The following is a 20,480-nucleotide window of genomic DNA, read 5'->3' as shown; positions in this document are numbered from 1 at the left end:
CCTGATTGACTGAATTTAATCGTTACTGTAACTGACACGTATTTTATAAATGATTTCGTCTTGTTAACTGCCCAGGTAGAGTAATGGAATCCACTTCTCCTACCACCCCAAAATCAACGGCTAAGGCTACATCATCGATGTCCGCAGATTGCATCGCAGTCAAGGTTGATGACAACCTATCAACTCGTTGCGGAAGACGTAATCGTTCAAAAGTTTTAGATCATTTTGTTGAAGTTGGCCTGGACAAGTATCAGTGCACGCTATGTAAAGCAGAGAATCCCATCCGTAAGGTCGTTATCAAGAGGAATAAAGACAAGAGCACAAATGTATTTTGGAGACATCTGGAGAAGGTGCACCGCAAATTTCACGACAAAATTAGGGGACGGAAGCTGAAGCAGAGAACCATTCTCCACTACAAACTACTCTCCCGTAAGTTATACTTACGCGGCATCACCATGGAGCAGACAAAAGAAGAGTTTGTTAGGTTCATCTGCGACAACGATCTTCCTTGGCATCTTGTGAAGAAGAAGTCTTTCCAAAGACTGTGGTTCTATGGGACACAGGTGGTGGGGGACATCCCTGGTCCGGAGGCGGTCAAGGCGGCGGCCGAAAGGATGTACACTGATGTCCAAGGGAAGCTGGTGGAGATGTTTGCAGACGTCTCCAGCGTATCATTTACCGTGGATTCTTGGACATCCCAAAACAACATCGCTCTTTTAGGAATCACAGCCCACTAGATCGATAATGACCGGAAGCAATGCGAGCTTCTTCTAGGACTACGACAGATCAAGGGACCCCATAGAGGCTCGAACTTAGCGATGATCATCGTGGAAGTTGCATATCATTATGGCATTGAGTCGAAGATATGTGTCATCACCACGGACAATGCGTCCAACAAGAACAATGATTGCTTCCATTGTGGATCAATTGAAGACAGTAAACCCCCAATTCACCATGGACCGCCATGTACCACGCTTTGCCCATGTAGTGAACCTCGTAGTCCAGGCCAGACTAAAAGTCATTCGCAATCCAGAACCCCATACAACTAATTTGCTACGTGTCCGAGATCTTCACCCAATAACACCGTCGGACACGGAAGACCTAACTTATTCAAATGTCGAGGAAGATATTGCAGAACTAGTTGCACCTTTGGGGGAAGCCGTTTCATGTGTGAGAGCCATTGTGAATGCCATTCAGGGATCCACACAACGTATGGAAAAATATGTTGATATGTGCAAGATGTTTGATTTACCAGTTTCGAACAAGATAAAGATCGTTTGCCTAACACGCTGGAACTCCACTTTCACAATGTTAGAGTGTGCTCTTGGTGAGAAAGATGTCATGGACCACATGGCTATGCGGTTGCTTTCCACGACCACCAGAGATTACGGCCTACGCCAGGACTGGGAGTTGATAGACGAATACCTGGGCATCCTTGGGCCACTATGCCACGGAACTGACTCTGTGTGCTCGGCGAAGAAATTGCCAATAATTGAAGTAACGTCATTAGTCGCGGAGCTGACGAATCACCTTGAGCATGCTACAAACAATGCAGGGGCAGCATTGGATGCAGATCAATGGAATGCCCTACGGTCAGCGTGTGGTGCTATGCATAGCAAATCGATGCAGTATGCAATGGTACTGTGGGGCAATAATACCGTCGCTATAGCGGCGACATTAGATACGTTCTCAAAATTAGATGTGGTTGATCCGTCGTGTAGACAAAGTGTGTTATCTTGGCAGTCTATTGGATTCTACAGCTACGACAAAAGCAGATGAATGCAACCCAGAGCGGGGAATGTTGTCTGTAAGTCGGCGTCCAAAGCAATATCCGTCCAAGTGGCAATATATGCGTCTGTGTACTCGTCAACGACCACGTTCAACGCCAAGGCAAGAGCTGGATACGTATCTTAACATCCCATGCAGTGAGGAGGAGGACAACCCTCTAGGTTGGTGGAAGGATGTCGGGATGCGATACTTGCCGAATTTGACAGTAATTGCTCGCCAATTCCTCGCCGTTCTGACCAGCGCACTGGTGGAGCGGCTTTTTTCAGTCGGTCGAAGCATCACAATGTACCGAAGATCACGGCTCGATGCGGAGAGCATTGAGATGTTGATGATCCTTAGCGCATGGTTCCGTTGTGTAGAGCGGGACTCCGACGACTCCGATGATGACTCTGACGATGATGACAGCTTGGATGCTGGTGGGTTACACTCTATCACATTCCATTATTCAGAAACATGTTCCTCTTTTACTAACTCTCTCTACATAACATGTTACAGAGTAACGGGGGAGAGAATATGATCGCGCTGTCTCATTCACTTCATACGTTCATTGTAAGTTCTTTTTCCTCTTCCCTCTCTCTCTCTCGCTACCAATTATTATTTCAATTTTGGTTAAAGACAAATACCAAGATAAACTTGACTCAGCTTTTGCTCTGGAAATTTTGCCGTTGACATGTTCTTATTATTCTTGGGCTCTTACGGTGTATAGCAGTAGAATTTCCTTTCAGTAATGTATTGATAATGATAAATGCTGTATTTCTTAGCAAAAAATGGAGACTAAGAAAAACTTGAATCAGGTTTTGTTTAATTTTTTCTGAACAATTAGTTGAGATATGTTGATGTGTCTTATTGCTCAAAGTTGATATTTCTCGCCATGACTGCATGACCTGTGAGTTTTCGTTGAGATATTCCAGCATGAATTTATCGCTCAAATAAATTACCCAGTTTTCCTTGCAATGAACAACCTCCAATAGAAATACAGAAAATCTATAGAAACAACACATCATCATGCAATATTCATATAAATGTAACGAGAACAATATACTGGTCTTGTTTCCCCAAGCTGGTGGAATGATAAGGGCTCCAGATTCAATCAAGAAGGGCACAAGCTTCCCCCCACCTTGTATGGCGGTCAAAGCTACAAACAAGTCAAAGGCAATGCAATAAGACGTGTCAAAGTTAACAATCTGAGCACATAATAACATAGGGGGCCAACGGTGCTTATTGTCACAACCACCGATGTGCTTCCCTCCGATGAACACATTCCAAACCGTTGAGATATATTTTGGTTCAGAATTATTTTGTCATACATTTTGGTTCTTATTGAACAGTCGATTATAACTCACATCGATCACTCTATTTACCTTCAGGACGTGGCTGGCCTTAGGTCGTGGGGAGGTGGCTATGGTGTGGCTACGATGCGGCTACGGTGCATCTATGGTGCGGCTACCGTGCGGCTCCGGTGCTTACCGGCCTTCTGCGTCGTATTGTTCTGTTCCCTTCTGCGTCGTATTCTTCGTCTACTTCCTTTGTACTGAAAATACTTTAAATACTTGTTGAACATTTAAGTTGATGTCTGCAACTTATTTGAATTTGAAAAATTAAAATTTTGCCTTTTTTTTTACATACTCAGATCGAGTCATTAACCTCAAGAAAGAGCAATATAAAAATTACTAGGGAACCACCCTTTTAGGTATCTGTTTTCAATATTAGTTGATTTAAGTAATCAAAATTGAACCCATGAACATAATATTTTAATAGGTTGAGAATAATAAGTAATAGTGCAATTTCTTAGTTTTTTCATCAATGCTACAATTAATTTCACCGTATATATAGTTAAGCAATTAAAATTGAACCCATACACATAATATTTCTCCATATCTATAATTAATGTTTATTTAGTAAATTACCCAAATAATTTCGATTGAATAAATGGAAATGAACTCAATTCTAATAAAAAATTAGTTACCATGTAGTAGGAATTTTAGTTTAATTCAGAAACCTTAAATTTCGTAGGGGATTAAATAATCATTTTTTCAATTTTTTACCGTTCAAATTCATCCGTCAACCGTCCAAGCCTATCAGACGGACAAATTTTTTGTCCTGTAGGATGAATTTCGTCCCGTCCCAACGTCCAGCGGACGATTTTTCGTCCTAAAAATCGTCCGACCCTCAGGGACGGGACGAATTTCATCCTACGGGATGAAAAATTCGTCCATCCGCGTCCCTGCACTATGGGGATCAACCCAGGTCCTTCTTTGAAGATCAGATTTTTTAACTTATCCACGCCAAGTCAATCAATCGAAAAAGCCAAGGTGACAGTCTACTTGTCTAAGATAGCTAATCCAAAATCACAAAGGCTAGTCAATTTAACGTCCAGCGCCCAAGGTGACTAAGTCATTTCTTTTATAAGCCGCTACTAGCCCATTAAAAAGGCTAGTGAAACGAGTCAGCTAGCCACTACTTGCCGATTAAAACCATTGAAAACTTTCATTTCTTTACATGAATCCCATCAACTCATTAAACAGAAACATATAATATATTATAGGCACGAGCCAAAGAGCTTCTTCAAACTCAAGCCAGACATGGATTATTAAAATTATTTTTTATCCTTTTTAAAGTGTAAGTCAGTAAGAATGAAATCATCATATACGTCATTTGACAGTACAACATGAAAAGAACCTCAAAACATAACTATTAAAAACTGGATCCGTTGAAAATGTAAATCGAGACTTTGCCTCTTTTAGTTTAAAATGTAACCATTTTTAATCCGTCATCCGAGAAAACAAGATGAAAAGAAATTCAGAACATAATTATTCAAGACGCGACCCGATTGAAACAAAAGCGAGACTTGCCTCTTTGAGTTCTCACCTCGGCGCAGTACAGGTGGCAGTATCTTTTCCTTGGGCTCAGGGGACGGGGTGGATGACAACTTTCCCGGTGGCCCGTCCCGTCTCGAGGTAGTTGAAGGCCTCCACCACCTGAGAGAATGGGAACGGGCCGTTAGGGTCCAGAACGGGCCTTACCTTCCCGTTCTCTATGAACGGGTTCAGCTTCGCCAGCGCCGCTCCGTCCGACGTAACCACGAAACGGAACCCCGGCGGCACGACGGCCCCTGTCAGAACCACCAGGCTGCCGCCTTCCTTAACCGCTTTCGCCGCCTTCTCTCCTTGCCCTGAAACAAAAATCCAGACCATGAAATTACCCGGGCTTGAAAAAGAAGAAGAAGAAGAAGAAGAAGCAGAAGCAGAAGCAGAAGCAGAAGCAGAAGTGGAAGCAGAAGCAGAAGAAGATGATGATGAAGATCAAGAAGAAGAAGATGGTGATGATGATGATGATGAAGATCAAGAAGAAGAAGATGGTGATGATGATGATGATGAAGATCAAGAAGAAGAAGAAGAAGAAGAAGAAGAAGAAGATGATGATGATGATGATGATGATGATGATGATGATGAAGAAGAAGAAGATCAAGAAGGAGTAAAAGAAGAAGAAGACCAATAAGAAGAAGAAGAAGAAGAAGACGAAGATTGTTGTAACTCGTTGAAGAGAAACAACGACCCAAGACGCTACGGTGAAATGCGGAATCAACTCGGACGTGATAACTGTGTCGGCGTATAGAGACAGGAAACAAGAACCTCTTTACGTCACCGACGTGACGTCAACGTGCAAGGCTTTTGGTGCAGGGCAACGACTTCTCGTATGGTGCTGCGGAGCAACTCCTCAAACTCCCAAGACAAGGGAGCGGCCACCGAGTGATGAAGACAAACCAAAGGAGAGAGAGAGAGGAGAAGAGAGGAAGAGACAAGAAGAATGAACAGAAAACTCATATACCTTGCATTTCAGAATAGATTTGCCCTCTATATATAGAGGGCCAATTACAGTTTCAGGGAATTTGAAAGGTCTGGAATATGAAAAGCCAAGAGACTTTTCATATTATCCAAAGAAGCCTCTTCATATTCCCACAAAGAGACAAGAGGAGGGGGGTTAAAACTTTTCAACTCCCCCTTCCTTTATTGGGGTTTGACTAGTCAAGCCCTCCCCCTTCACATTCCCGTAATGGGGGGCTGACACACCCCAACAAAGATGATGATGATGATGATGATGATGAAGATCAAGAAGAAAGAGTAAAAGAAGAAGAAGACCAATAAGAAGATCAAGAAGAAGAAGATGAAGAAAATCAAGAAGAAAATCAGGAAGAACAAGAAGAAGAAGAAGAACAAGAACAAGAACAAGATGAAGAAGAAGAAGAAAATCAGGAAGAAGAAGAAGAAGATCAAGAAGAAGAAAATCAAAACGGATATCAAGACGAAGAAGAAGAAGAAAATCAGGAAGAAGATGAAGAAGATCAAGAAGAAGAAAATCAAAAAGATCAAAAAGAAGAAGAAGAAGATCAAGAGGAAGATCAAGAAGAAGAAGAAGAGAATCAAGACCCACCGACGGCGTCGTAGACGACGTCGAATTTCTCGGGTAGCTCTTCGAAGTTTTCCTTGGTGTAGTCGATGGCGAGGTCGGCGCCCAGGCTCTTAAGTAGGTCCAGTTTGCCCGTGCTGGACGTGGCCGCCACCCTCGACGAGCCGTACACGTTCTTCGCCAGCTGAAAAACAAAAAAAAGAAAAAAATCAGAAAAATCGATCAGATCATACGGCGGGCCACGACTGACTCCACCTGGATGACGAGCGAACCGACGCCGCCGGCGCCGCCGAGGACGAGGATGGACTTGTCGGAGGAGAAGCCGGCCTTCTCGAGGCCCTCCAAGGCCGTCTCAACGGCGAGGGGGAGCCCCGCGGCTTGCGCAAAGTCAATGCTCTTCGGCTTCAAAGCCAAGAGCTTCTCCTCCACCGCCGTGTACTGCGCCAGCGACCCGAACTTCTTCGGATTCTCCAGAGTCTTCTCGTTCACGTCCCCGTACACCTCGTCCCCTTCCTTGAAGCTCTTCACCGCGCTCCCCACCTTCACCACCACCCCCGCCACGTCGTAGCCGGGGACCGTCTGATGCCAATCCTACGGTCAGCATTGCAGCAATCGAGGGTGGGTTGGGGGGGGGTCAGAATTCTCACCGGAGGGGAAGAATCGGAGGCCTTGAACTTGCCCTGGCGGCGCTTGAAGTCAACGGGGTTGAGCGCGGCGGCGACGACTTTGACGAGGACCAGGTCGTCGTCGACTTCTGGGACGGGGAGGTTCTCGTCGAGCCGGAGCGCGTTGGCTGGGCCGTAGTCGTCGTAGATCCAGCCCTTCATGGAGGATGGCACGGCGGCGGCGACGGCGGACACTGCGGCGGAGCGGCGGGAAGCGTTGCTGGTGCGCCGGCGGAGGGCGACGGGCCTGCAAGAGAAGAGACTGGAGGAGAGAGCGCTCGGCGAGGCCTTCCAAGCCGGAACTGCCACGGATAGGACGGCCTCCATTGCAGCGGCTTCCAGCCACCCACCCACTTCTGTTCTCCCTCTGAGCTATCCGTTTTCCCCCCGCTCCCAGTCGGGGGGACAGGAAGTCATTATTAAATATTTATTTTTTATTTTTTTGGGTAAAGGTCTAAAAGTCATCCCTGCCTGGGCTGCCAGAGTCCATCCCAAGTATAGTTCAGGGACGCGGACGGGACGATTTTCGTCCGGGACGAAAAAATCGTCCCATCCAAGTGTATGGACGAAATTTGGGACGAAAATTCGTCCCGGGGATCACTGGACTGGACCATTTTCCTCTTGTGCGACTAAAAAACTGTCCGTATGGAGGTCTCCGGCGCGATGGACGGACGAATGTGGACGAAAAACCGCCGGATTCACATCCGAGCATTTGAGATGTAGCCATGTGGCCTCGCTATGACGCCCCTGTGTACATATGTCCATTTAGATTGTACATATGTCCATTTAGATTTTCTCTCCTCCATATTTTCCTAAAAAACTTAGAAAAATCTATATTAATATATTAAAAATATCAAATAGTTTTTTTTCGTCCGGACGAGGGACGGGACGGTTTTTTTCCGGGGCGAGACGGTTTTCGTAGCGTCAGACGAAAATTTGTCCCTTCCTTCGTCCCAACACTGAATCCGGATGTCAGACAGGACGAAATTTGTCCCGTCCCGTCCATTGTCCATGTTCAGGATGATCCGAAACTATAATATTCCCAAGCTATTTACAGGATATGTGCATCAGAAAACAGGTTATGTAGATGGTTTCCTTTGACTTTGACATTAACTAGTATTGGGACGTGACCAAATGCAGAAGATAGTGAGTATGATCAGTAAACAGATATGAGGAAGACACCTGAGACGTTGTCATTAGCTTATCATGTCCCCCTGTAATCCCCATCTGGCGAGCACTAACTACATGAGAGAGAGAAGGAGAGACTTATTGTAAAAAGGAACTTTCATAGAAAGAAACTCAATGCGATAAAAGATAATGCAAAAAAGGGGATGAGAAACTAATAGGAACTGGTCATTTTATAGACAGTAGAAACTACGCATCGAAAAACTAGGTACCATCCTGGAAAGTGGGCACTATCATATTTTCTAAGCTCTGCAACTGAATGTGCCAAGTCAACCCCTACAGTCATGTAATCCAGGGAAGGGATTTGACTTTTTTAACAACTAGTCAACTTGACTAAAGCAGACAGAACTTTAGGTAAAGTTTAGGTACTTACTTAAACTGGGACGCATTAGCAATTGATAGATTGGTTGCCGAGTCACCTGCCAAGCCATCGATGACCGTCTCTATTCTGGCCAAGAGATCTGGCACGTCAAAGAATAGATACAGATGGTCAGCCAGGAGATCGGCGCCGCCGTAACGAAGGTTCCGCGACGCAAATGCGCTCAGTAACAGGCATTTGATCACGACTACTACTCCAGCCGGGCGTCCTACGTGCCAAACCGCACGTGTAAACACTCCGCCGGCCGAGAAAAGTCAACGCGTTGGGTAGGCGTACCTTGGAAAGAAGCGTCCGCCAGGCATGTCTGCGAGAGACGGATGTATAATTATTGATGAGCTGTAGAATAACTTGAAATTACCAAAATACGATTTATATAATTACTTCGATTTGGGATTTGAGGTCGGCCTCGCCCGCCTTCATCAGTTGCTCCAGGCTGCGGATGAAGTCGCCGACGCTGACCGCTGTATGGGACCCACATATGAGGGCGTTGACTGTGGAAGATAGACTAGAGACGGGGCTCACCGTTCAGGCTGTCCCGCAAAGGCGTTGACTTTGCTGTGCGCTTCTACGTTCAAGTAATTCTGGTAAGCTTTGGGAATGAAGGGCTATGGGGGGAGTTTTTCAAAGGGATGACGCACCTCCGTTTTCTTGTACGCATGATTGCCTCTCGTTTCTGGGGCCAGTTGACCTACGCAATGGGAAATAATTCGCATTTATGACTTAATTTTTTATCTAATTTCGATTTGAAGAGAAAGAACAGTACCGATTTGGATTGAGCATTCGTTGAGCAGTTGCTGGAAGCTGGGGGGCAGCCCGGGGAAGGCTTCGGCGTCGTCTAAGAGCAATGTGCGTGGGGAGAAATTGTTGTCCTGATCAGCGATGTGAGAGGGTGGAAGCTCCGGCGTGTAGGGAGAAGGAGGCATGCTCGAGCCAGAGTTTTCTTCATTTCTGTAAATTGAGGAGATGAATGAAATATCGGGCAAGAATCTTCAAAGATAATGCCCGAGGTTACCTGTTCTCCGGTCCGTTGGAACCAATTTGATCGGAAGTTGTCGGGTCCTCAAATCCGAGAGCGCCAAGATCCGGGTTGGTTTTATAAAGCTTGTGTGAAGAGCGAGGCGTGATTGGAAGAATATGTTAAAAACTTTATAAGATGAATGCGAAGATGAAGGGAAAATTTACGATGTTTAACGGACCTCAGCCATGTCAAGAAAATCCCGCACCGTGGAAGATGCATCGAACCGTGTGGCAAACTTATGCATCTGAAAATTACAGAAGACGTGCTCCTTTAGAAATTCTAAGAGCTATCATAATGACGAGTATTTAAAGGAAACAAAAATTGAAAAGAAAACAATGATCTGTTCGGCGTCACGCTTGCAAGTCATGCGCAAATATAGTTTTGGACTACACTTGCCTGGCCGGAGGAGCCAATATAACTGAAAAATAACACTCGACTACCCCGGGTGGGGCACTCAGGTCCACACGAAACCTGAGGCCACGTGATCGTTAGATTGCAGAGGTAGTGTTCTTCCTGCGACAATAATTTAAGGAGAATAAACAGTTATCACGTAATTTATAGAGGGCATAATGGCTTCCGACGAAACAGGAGAAGGATAATAATACGATTGTCAAATTAAAGGAGAATGAAAGTAGAAATTCACGATAGAGCAATAAAAAAGAATGAGGAATAAACTATTGCTCAGTATCCATAAAGGCTATAAAGAAACAGTCCGTATAACTTCAACACTGCCGTGGAATCCAGATTAACAGTACAACGAAGAAATCGGTAAGCGAAAGATAGCGACACTGACAAGAATGCTTCCTCGGAGAGAAACGGAAACGACGGGATCGACATCTTCGCGAGCTCTGACAAGCTGAAGGATAGCAACGGATGATGCCGGAAGCCATGTCCCTCCGCCTGGCTTGATTTTGCCGATCGGGATGAGATCGCGCTCGATAAACAACTCGGCGGCAACAAGAGGAAGATTAAAAAACCTCGCGAATTCCACTTCCCAGCACTCTCTCAATCTACAATTCTGCGATTCATCCCCAATTCTCCGAGAGTTCATCCCCAGTAGTGCGAGAATTCCAGATCTCTCCGACACCTCCTCTTTTCCTACTGTTTCAGCTCTCCCGCGCTCTGGCGAGATTTAAATAGACGGTTACGGAGAACTCTAACGGAATTCGGTGAAGTTACCGCCTAAGCTGAAGGCTGTTTTCTAAAATATCCTCGGTTACTGTGCGGTGTCCCGACCCCGACCAGCCAATGGGCTTAATGGGCTTTAGGCCCATTAAGTATGCCCAGGACAGCCGAGGGCCCACCTACGAGAATCTCCTCCTGGGAAAAGCGCACGCGGCCAATAAAGAAGCTGCCAAAGGCTCTAGAGAGAGAAAGAGATAGAGCGATGGGATTTCCTGTGGAATCTCTTATTCAGGAATTCAGCTTTTCCCTGTGCCGTATTGGTGAAATGAATGAACTGCCATGTTTTACTAAAACCTTGCCCTCAGTGGAGACCCCTCTTTCCAGAGAGAGACAGACACAGAAATAGAGAGAGAAATAGAGAGAGAGATAAAAAATATGGTGGATTCCTACCAACGTCGCCCAGACAAGGGGCAAAGTAGAGATGATAGTACATCATCAAATATATCAGAAAGTATACCCCCTCAATCTTAGAAATATCCAATTACCCACTTATAATTTGATTTAAAGTATGTTTGACTCTAGTTTAATAAAAACCTTGGCCCTCCGGACGCCACGTCACCAAAACCCTAAAGCCGTAGGGCCAGACTCTACGCCAGGGAGATTCCTACCTGATACGGGCTCTGATTTTTTTATTAATTTACCCATCCGATATTTTCACTTTTAATTCAAAAAATATAAACAAAAACAGAATAATCTGGTCACCGGGGGATCACCATCCTTCAATTTCATATATTTCCTGTCGCTATATATGCGCGAACATTATTGAGAGCGGTAAATAGTCAAAGATACAAATAAGGGAGCAGGGGCCCACCTCTGAAAGCAGGGGCACAAGAGAGAATAAAATAACTTAAAGGCGTATAAGCAAAACAAGAGGAGCCTATAAAACTCGGCAATCGGCTAACTCCCCAACTCCCCCCTCTTCCCTCCCAACTCCGTCGTGGCTCAATCTCCGCCGTCCGATGCCCATGAGCAGCCTCGTCTTCCTTGATTCTTCAGACTGATGTCGCCGATCCTCAGCGAAGTCCTCCTCTCCGGGTTTATGATAAACTCCGCTCTCCGGCGAAGAACCCATCTCGTTCAATCCTTCTCCGTCGTCTTCCTCTACTGGTTCTACGTCTTCTCATGAAAATCCCCTGAAAAACAAACCAAACCCATCCATCCATCCATCTATCTATCATCCATCTGTGCAGAAACATACCAAACCCATCACTCCATCTATCTATCTATTTATCATCTATCTGTGAAGAAATTGAAGGAGAGAGTTGGAGAGAGAGATGGCGAGTTGCAGTGGGAGTGGGACGTCTTACGGGTCGGAGGAGGACATGCAGCAGCAGGCGACGGACATGAGGAAGCAGAAGAGGAAGCTGTCGAACAGGGAGTCGGCGAGGAGGTCGCGGCAGAGGAAGCAGAAGCATCTGGACGATCTGACGGCTCAGGTTGCGCGGCTGAGAGAGGAGAACGGTCAGATCCGCGCCAATCTCAAGATGATCACGCAGCAGTGCGTGGCCGTGGAGGCGGAGAACTCGGTCATGAGGGCTCAGGCGGCGGAGCTCGGGGGCCGGCTCGGCTGCCTAGCCGAGGTGCTCCGGTTCGTGAACCATGGCTCGGGGTTTCTAGCCGAGGACGGACCCGGCCCGAGCCCATGGTCCGTCATCTCGGCTAGCCCGGCCCCCATCTCCGCCAATTTCCCCTGCTGAAGTAAAACTGCAGTCTTTTTCGTGTGGCTGGGCTGCCCGGCTAAGCTTATCTTTAATGGGGGCTTCTTGGCCTATCTCTGACCGTTTTACCCCTCCCCGTTTGTAGTCTTTCTCTTGCGAGTTTCCCGTTTGGAGTTTCCCCGGTTGAGGGTGTTCATGTCATTTGGAGATATTCTAGGGAATCTAGTAGAGCCGCGTGAAGGTTTGGATTGGTCGGTGGCGGTTGGAAATCCTCGTTGACTTGGGAGATCAGCGGGCAGTGAAGAACTGATGGGTTTGATTCGAAATGGGTTCATCTGATTGATTTCGGGCCTAGATCGAGGTGTGGTTGATTAACCGGGGTTGGTAGGATTGGAATCCTGATGAATCACGGAAATGTTGTCTGGTCTAGAGCGGAATCGCTTCGATCATGCGTTCGATTGCTGAAATTCTGATTTGATGATACGGATTGGATGGCAGGAAACCCTAGTTACTGTGTATAGAGCAGTCGCCTGAAACCCTGATTAAAGACACTTCGAGCAATGCTCAATTTTATGACCCGAAGCCCTAATTAACCTAGAGATTATGGAAATTTTGAGCAATCTAGAAAGGAAGATCATGTAATAGTTGCCGAAAGGATACCCTGAAACCCGAATATTCACGTAGAGGCGTCTAGATCACGGAAACGCCGACTAATCGACGCAGATGAATCTGCTGAGACAATTTTTAATCCACTTCGAGCGAACACTCAATTTGAGGAAATTTCGACTGATCGATGTCAAAGTTCAAACCTGAAATCCTGATTCATCAAGTGGAAGATGCGTCTGGATCACGATAAGTTCAACCGGGAAATCACCATCGAAGAAGAAAGCGACGTGACTGTGCGATCGCTTTTCGTGCTTCTCCGGTTCTGATTGGATTTCGTGCCGGCGACGGCGACGCGATCGAGAAAAAAACAACAAGGCGTGGATTCGAGAGAAGAATTGGGGCCCTTTTTCTTCTCCTCTCGCCTCTATCGCTTTCAACGCCGCCTTCGGTAATTTCTTCTTTTCGTCCCCCCCTGGAACTGAGGAGAAGAGAAAGATATTATTTTTACAGAAAAACCCAGTGTTCTATACATCTTGCATTTTTACCTGTTTTGGGGTAAAATAATTTTTAGCTATTTCCGTATAATGAAACGTTGCTTCCATCATTTTACGTCATCCGTTCCGTCCACGCCTTGGACGGAAACGCCGAAACGGTACGAAATCCGTTCCGTCCGTCCATATTATTGCGTCACTCGTCCGCTCGCTTCTAGAGAAGGTCCGTTTGTCTATTTTCGCACACTGCACCGCACACAGGTCTGTGCTGTGCGGTTGTGTGCGCAAAAAATTTGGGAACCCCCCCCCCCCTCTTGTCTGAAGGCAGTCCGGCCTCTATCGTCTGAAGGATTCCGCCCCCCCTTCCGCACGCCGCCCTCTGTCGTCTGAAGAAGACGCTGCCCTCGCCTTCAAAAGAACTGAAGAAGACGCCCTCTATCGCCCTGCGTGACTGTGGGAAGGTGAAGGTACCTTCTTCATTCTCTTCCTTTCGTATAAACTCTTCCTTATTCCTTTTTGTTTCCTTTCTGTAATTTCGTCCCTTTGTGTTACGCGGATGAGTTGAGGAGCTTTTGATTGCTGTTAAACTTGAAAGTGTTATATGTTTGTGTTAACTTCTTACATTTGATCGATGTTTGTATGAAGTTGGAGATCTGGAGAAATCTAGAAAGCTCAATAAAACATTGAAAAATGAGAGCTTTTTTTTTATTTTCTTCCAACCCATTATAATACATAAAAGATTGTCCTAACATTTAGCTGAAATATGAGGTTATTAACAACATTCCGTGGTTAATCTATTATAAAAAGTAGATCTAACCTAGCCAAACATCCATCACTAGTTTAAATCATTGTTTCCTCCATCAATATTGTCACTTCACTCATAATATGATGCTTCCAAATGCGTTAAATTTGAACATATCATGTGATCGTGTTTGTTTTTTACATTTAATTGGAGGTGAGGATTGCCGCCTTGATCCACGAGGTTAAGCTTTTTGCTAAACATGCATTTAAGAAGAATATTGAAGCATTGAGAAGAAGTAAAATTCTCACCTTCTTCTATCGATCAGAAAGCTTAAAACACTGTCCGAATGTAGAAGTAGAGTAGCGCGTTGTAGAATTTGCGATTTAATTGAAAGAAACGATGATAAAGTCGGGCAATGCTCGAACAGCTGTGATACTCGTTACTCGTGTGAGAGACTCAAATGCAGACAAAGTGGCCTTGTTCCACTGAAAATTTCTTTTGAAAAGCTATCGTCTAGGATGCCTGATGCATAGTCCTTCATAAATATTCAATGGTAACCTGTTATTCTAAGGAATCCTCACAACTCTTTGATGCTGGAAGGGGGTCATCTCAACATTGCCTCCACTTGGACTATGTTCGCCATTAGTTCTTGTCAAGACACTACCCTAAGAACTCCAACTGCTTACATCCAAAGTAACACTCCATCATGTTAGCAAGTAGAAAATTCTCTTGGAGGACTACAAAGGCTTGCTTGAAGTGCCCATTGTGCTGTCACCAAGAACAACAATAAAGCAAGTACATTCAAAGAAGATTACTAAAAAATTCTTGAGGAAGGGTTAGAAAAGCTCAGTCAGAAAAGTTGCTTTAGGAAGGGTTAGAAGGGTTAGAAAAGTTTCTCTGCCAAAATGGTGTGATTCTGAACTTTGAAAAAACCTTGTCAGTTTTGCATGCTATATTCATGATATCCCTTTATGTTAGAAGTTGATGGTAACCTAATATGGGATAAAGCTTTGAGAAGACTACTGTTACATGAAACTCATCTAATTACTCGTCCACTACCAGGATATGATATCTACTTGTACTTAACTTATTAAGTGCTCAATTTCCAACATTAAACCTCCAAGCATCTTTGTTCGGCCATTTCTTCTTCAGTTCTTCTTTCTTTTCTTCTTCTTCTTTCTTTTATTCTTCTTCTTGTTTCTTTTCTTCTACCTTTTTATTTTCTTCTCCTACCTTTTTATTTTCTCCTTATTTTTTCTGTTCTTCTTCCTTTTTCTTGTTCTGCTACTCCTTCAGTTCTTCTTTCTTTTCTTCTTCTTCTTTTTTCTCTTCTTCTTCTTCTTCTTCTTCTTCTTTATTTTCTTCTTTTTTTGTTTCTTTTCTTCTTCTTTATTTTCTTCTTTTTTTTGTTTATTTTCTTCTTCTTTTTGTTTTTTTTCTTCTTCTACCTTTTTTCTTCTCTCCTTTTTTCTGTTCTTTTTTCTTTTTTCTTGTTCGGCCACTTATTCTTCAGTTCTTCTTTATTTTCTTCCTCTTCTTTTTTCTTATATTCTTCTTCTTTCTTTTCTTCTACGTTTTTCCTCTCTCATTCATTCTTTTAACTGTTCTTCTTCTTTTTTTCTTGGTTGGCTACTTCTTCTTCAGTTCTTCTTTCTTCTCTTCTTCTTCTTTTTTCTTTTCTTCTTCATCTTTGTTTTCTTCTTCTACCTTTTTCTTCTCTCCTTATTTTTCTGTTCTTCTTCTTTTTTCTTGTTCCACTACTTCTTCTTCAGTTCTTCTTTCTTTTCCTCTTCTTCTTTTTTCTTTTCTTCTTCTTCTTCTTTCTTTTATTCTTCTTGCACGTAAGTAGCATGTTACCATTTTTAAGTTGTCACTGGTGTTTACTAGTACAGCATAGGATTGAAATTTCATTTCAAAATAAAATGACAAGGTACAAATTTGCATATGTTTATATACTAGGTTTGATATCTGATTTGATTAATCTGGTTTGATGCTTTACTATTTTTGTCTGTTAGGTTAGTAATTTGGGGATTCAATGCTTTTTGTGTCATTGATGAGTTTAAATGCATGTACATTTGTTGCATAGAATACCATATGATGCATTTCTTTGCCTCGTATACATTAACACTTAGGAAAACATAAGATTGAAATTTGCGTCAGTTTATAGATTAGGTTTGTTATTTGATTTGACACGACCATTAAATATTGGATTGGATCACGTGTAGCAGTGCATTACTGTCAAATTTGTTGCCACCTTGGTTAACTTTTAAAATTCCACCCAATTTTTTTTTGATCAAGTCATGTGATCAAATGGCTATTATTGTTTCTCCTCCACATTATGAAACTGCACATGTAGGATGGAATTTGGTACGCCCTCACATCAACCGAACGCTGCAGAAGTGTCTGCAGAAGAAGAAACTCACAATAGCCCAACCACGAGAAAGAAAAAGCCTCGCCTTAATGCATGTGACGCAGCAAGGTACTTTACAGACATAGGCGGAAAAAATTAAAATGCAACTGGTGTGGTATCACAATAGACCGCAACAAATACCAAAGCAGTACACCTGTATGGAGACACTTCAAAAGTTCCATCGCAAATTATTCCAGTTTTTGAAAGCAAAGACAAGTCAAGTCTGCAGGAGAGATCAGTACTAGACATGTTTGCCTGTGGAGATACGAAGAAACAATACTACACTGAACGTATCGCGGAGAATACCAAAAAAGAGCTGGTGTGGTTCATATGTATGTCTGAGTCGCCATGGGCCATTGTTAGCAAGAAATACTTCATACGACTTCTTCGTTATATTGCGCAAGAAGAAATATCAGTCCTGTCAATGAAGGCTATCAAGGCGAAAGCCTTCTCACTCTACCAAGATATGAAGAAATTTGTTCGAAGAAAAATTCGCATCCGTTGCTCTAGTGTCGTTGACACTTGACGCGTGGACGTCGGAAAACAACATTGCTTTCCTTGATGTGACAGTGCATTGGGTGGACTCTGAGTTCACATTGTGCCAGCGTGTTCTAGAAATACGCCAACTGACTAGGTCCCACACTAGTGAAAATATGAGTGTATGCGTCATTGAATTGTTGGAGGAGTTTGACCTGAAGAAGGTATGGGTCACGACATAAAAAATTTGAATTACTGTTATTTTTCACCGTTCCTTTATATTGATGAATACAAAATACGCAGGTGTGCGGAAGTACCACAAACAACGCATTGAACAACAGAAAGATGATGACAATTCTAGAGGAGCATCTGAAGTTAGAGAACCCTCAATTTAGTGCAAGCCGATGCGTGCTTTGCATAATGCATGTGCTAAACCTTGTGGTCAAGGCCGGGATGAGCTCACTACATGTGACAAAGGTGCCATTAGAGTCATTGATTATAGACGAGGACCGTATGGCCGGTATGAACGATGTAAAGCAAGGCACCATACTTGTTGCGTTCTCTACATCTAATTTAGGTGATATCATACTCTGGCTCCGTGAGATAGTCACCAGAATACGTGGTTCAACCCAGCTTGAAGAACACTATGTAGCATTATGCAAGCAATTTGGGCTACCTGACCATGAATAAATTCTATTGGACTGCCCAACAAGATGGAATTCTACTTACGCCATGTTAGTGGCCACTGTCACGAAAAAGGATGTTGTAGATATCATTGCATTGAACGTCTTACAGAAACAAGTCTTATGTGACGAGGAATGGGCAATGATCAAGGAGTTTGCATGAATATTGCAACCCCTTCAATTGGCTGTTACAATAGCATGATGTTCAAAAGCACCCACCCCAAATGAGGCAACTGTTATCATCAGAGAAGTGATGAAACACTTGAATGGTACAATGGCTGGTATTAGAGAGGGAAGGATGTTACGAATGAACAGTGTTATATCCATCAAGCAACAAACATCAGTGTACAAGGCTTGTGAGGCGCTTAAGAGTAAGATGAGCAGATGTGCATCAGTCCTCACTCGCAACCCGGCCTTCACCGTTGCTGCCCTCGTTGATCCCTCCATGAAGTTACAGTTATTAGACCACGACCAACACGACAAAAAAATCGCGTATGTGCAACGTCATTTGTTCAGATTCCTCTGCATGCATTCGACCTAAGCGGACGTCTACATCATTCTTTAGTGAAGCACTCGACGAGTTGTTATCGGACAGTGAGCAGACGCCAACCCTTACTCCAGGACACGAGATAGATGTGTACATGAGCTCGCCTCCTCTCAAGGGGACTGAACCATTGCACTAGTGGACAATAATAGGATAACATTCATATCCAAGGTTGGCAATGGTTGCGAAGGAATTCCCATCAGTCTGTGCGACGAGTGCTCCATTGGAAAGATTCTTCTCTATTAGTCATTCAGTCATCAAGTACAAACGTTCAAGGTTGACGACAGAGAGCATTGAATTACTTAACACAAAAGCGTTGGTGGCGAGCGAAAGAGGGTGATAAAAAACACTGATATGAAGCAATCAGACGAAGATAGTGACGAAGATCCCATGTTATGCTTTATCTCTTGCTATTTTATTATTTGATACCTAGAAGTAAAACATGATTTGTGTAATTAATATTTTTATGAATTTTCATTTTATTCATGTGAGAAATGCTTTTTGAAATTAAATTAAGAATTTTCAAGAATATTAATGACTTCTATTAATTATCTTTTAAATTTAGCGGTTAATTTAGTACTTTTTTTGCTAAGATATATAAGTTAAAGATTTGAAAAGAGTAGTTGAAGATTTGATACATTTAGTGAGATCTTTTCTAGTGTTGTTAAACCATCTGAAAAAAAAGACATTCATGAAAAATGACCTCTCCTTATCTTTATTTAGATGGCTAACCAAAATTTTTAACTCACTTTAAATTTCTGAAAAAAAGACATTCTTCTCCCTCTGTTACCTTTGAAGAACTAACCACCTCTCCCTTTTTCTGGACTCGGAATTTGCTTTTCACCATTTGAGTTCTGAAGAACAAGTCTATGTTTCTCATTGATGATCGTGATTCCTGCTCTTCTTCACGATTTTAGTTGGCATTGGTCTAAATCTTATAATGATATGTTGCTTCTGCCATAGTGTTGATCTCTTCCTCTCGGTCTGAAAAGAGAAAACAAAATTTGAGGGAGAGGAGTATGATTCGTCCTCGACGAGTTCTCAGAAAAGGTTCTAGGTTCTTCGCCCTATAACAATGATTTGTCAAAAACTTCCTCTGTATTACCATAATTGTGCTTGCTGTCTCTATGTTTTTTTATGCATATGTTTTCTCATGTTCTTCTTTCTATTATTTTTTAAGAATTTAATGATATGTGTTCTGGTGGTGTTTTTCATTATCTAATATATGTATCAGTCTTCTGCTCTAAAGTCAAAATTCTATCCCGTCAATATTTTTATTCTGAATATCACCTACAACAAAAAAACTTAACTCTGAAATTTATACATCTGTAACTTCACACCAAATTTCTCTTAAATTTCTACTGATGTACTTATGTCATATCTATCTCCAAAGTTTATCAACAATACAAAATCATAAATCTTAAACTTCTCTAAGTTTTCTTGATATTCGTCCTTGATAACTCTGAAACTACCAAAATTAAAACAATATTGCTTCCAATTTTTCTAGACATGTCCTTCAGCATTTTTCACTGCAATAAATTTGTCTTTTGTTAAGTTTCATGAAGCATTGAACTCTAAATATGTTGGTGCAATTATACTGGAATTGACCTACCATGTGTTGAAAGATATTTTTAAAACAAATGTTTAGAGATGAAGGCTCATCCAAGAGCTGTTAACATCTTGACAAATCCTGTTATTTGGAGATGTTAACATCTTAACTGTCCTGTTACAGTTAAAGGTGCTTTTGGAGAAGAATCAAAGAAAATAGATGAGGGTCGCTCACTGGAAGGATGCCACCACGTTTGGCTTGGGGATTCAAATAGAGGGCTTGTTCACAAGGGAATTCAAAAGAAATTGAGGAGCATACCACTCAAAAGTTTGAGTCAACTGGAAGCTCCTTAGTTTGACTAATATTCTCCGTATTGGATTTTGTATTTGATACATAGACAATATATTGTCCATGTTGATCTCCATAGTCTCCTTACTTTTCCTGTTATTTTAAGTACTACTTAGAGATCATTAGATCTAAGTGGAAATGGCTCGACGCATTGGGACTCATCATCAACTCCTATAAGAATGTACTCGTCCCCCTCAAGAATTGGAAATTATCCCATCGGCGAAGATTATTTACTTAAGAATTTTCTAGAATTTTAATGACCTCTATCAATTATCTTTTTAATTTAACGGTTAATTTTATTTTATTTTTCACCTTTAAAAAGTTTTTAAAAAATAATTAATAATT

General features: G+C 42.8%; 2 protein-coding genes and 2 long non-coding RNA genes across 5 annotated transcripts; 2 read left to right on the top strand and 2 right to left on the bottom strand.

Moving 5' to 3' along the window:
- Positions 1-4,498: 4,498 nt before the first annotated feature.
- On the bottom strand, positions 4,499-7,264 carry AOR (Oxidoreductase, zinc-binding dehydrogenase family protein). Its single transcript, XM_078573074.1, has 4 exons — positions 6,843-7,264; positions 6,451-6,774; positions 6,220-6,379; positions 4,499-4,960 (listed from the first exon to the last, which is right to left on the bottom strand). The coding sequence occupies exons 1-4, from the start codon at positions 7,185-7,187 to the stop codon at positions 4,695-4,697; spliced, it is 1,095 nt and encodes a 364-aa protein (XP_078429200.1). The 5' UTR covers positions 7,188-7,264; the 3' UTR covers positions 4,499-4,694.
- A 543-nt stretch (positions 7,265-7,807) lies between these two features.
- Positions 7,808-9,639, bottom strand: LOC144700441 (uncharacterized). 2 transcript variants are annotated; one of them, XR_013580770.1, is made up of 5 exons: positions 9,437-9,639; positions 8,806-9,372; positions 8,701-8,728; positions 8,419-8,632; positions 7,808-8,101 (listed from the first exon to the last, which is right to left on the bottom strand). It is a non-coding gene; the product is annotated as an uncharacterized LOC144700441 (long non-coding RNA). The 2 variants fall into 2 exon arrangements; XR_013580769.1 differs by having other exon boundaries at positions 8,806-9,505.
- A 1,872-nt stretch (positions 9,640-11,511) lies between these two features.
- On the top strand, positions 11,512-12,486 carry LOC144701293 (bZIP transcription factor 44-like). Its single transcript, XM_078573073.1, has one exon. It carries the CDS (start codon positions 11,902-11,904, stop codon positions 12,322-12,324), a length of 423 nt encoding a protein of 140 aa, XP_078429199.1. The 5' UTR covers positions 11,512-11,901; the 3' UTR covers positions 12,325-12,486.
- Positions 12,487-13,657: 1,171 nt separating this feature from the next.
- On the top strand, positions 13,658-20,209 carry LOC144701292 (uncharacterized). The gene is made up of 3 exons (XR_013580984.1): positions 13,658-13,849; positions 19,202-19,288; positions 19,971-20,209. It is a non-coding gene; the product is annotated as an uncharacterized LOC144701292 (long non-coding RNA).
- Positions 20,210-20,480: the final 271 nt, after the last annotated feature.

Source organism: Wolffia australiana, chromosome 3 (assembly GCF_029677425.1).
Source record: "Wolffia australiana isolate 7733 chromosome 3, ASM2967742v1".
NCBI classification, from domain to species: Eukaryota; Viridiplantae; Streptophyta; class Magnoliopsida; order Alismatales; family Araceae; genus Wolffia; species Wolffia australiana.
Note: the sequence above shows the minus strand (reverse complement) of the source record. Positions and strands in the feature narration are given on the sequence as shown.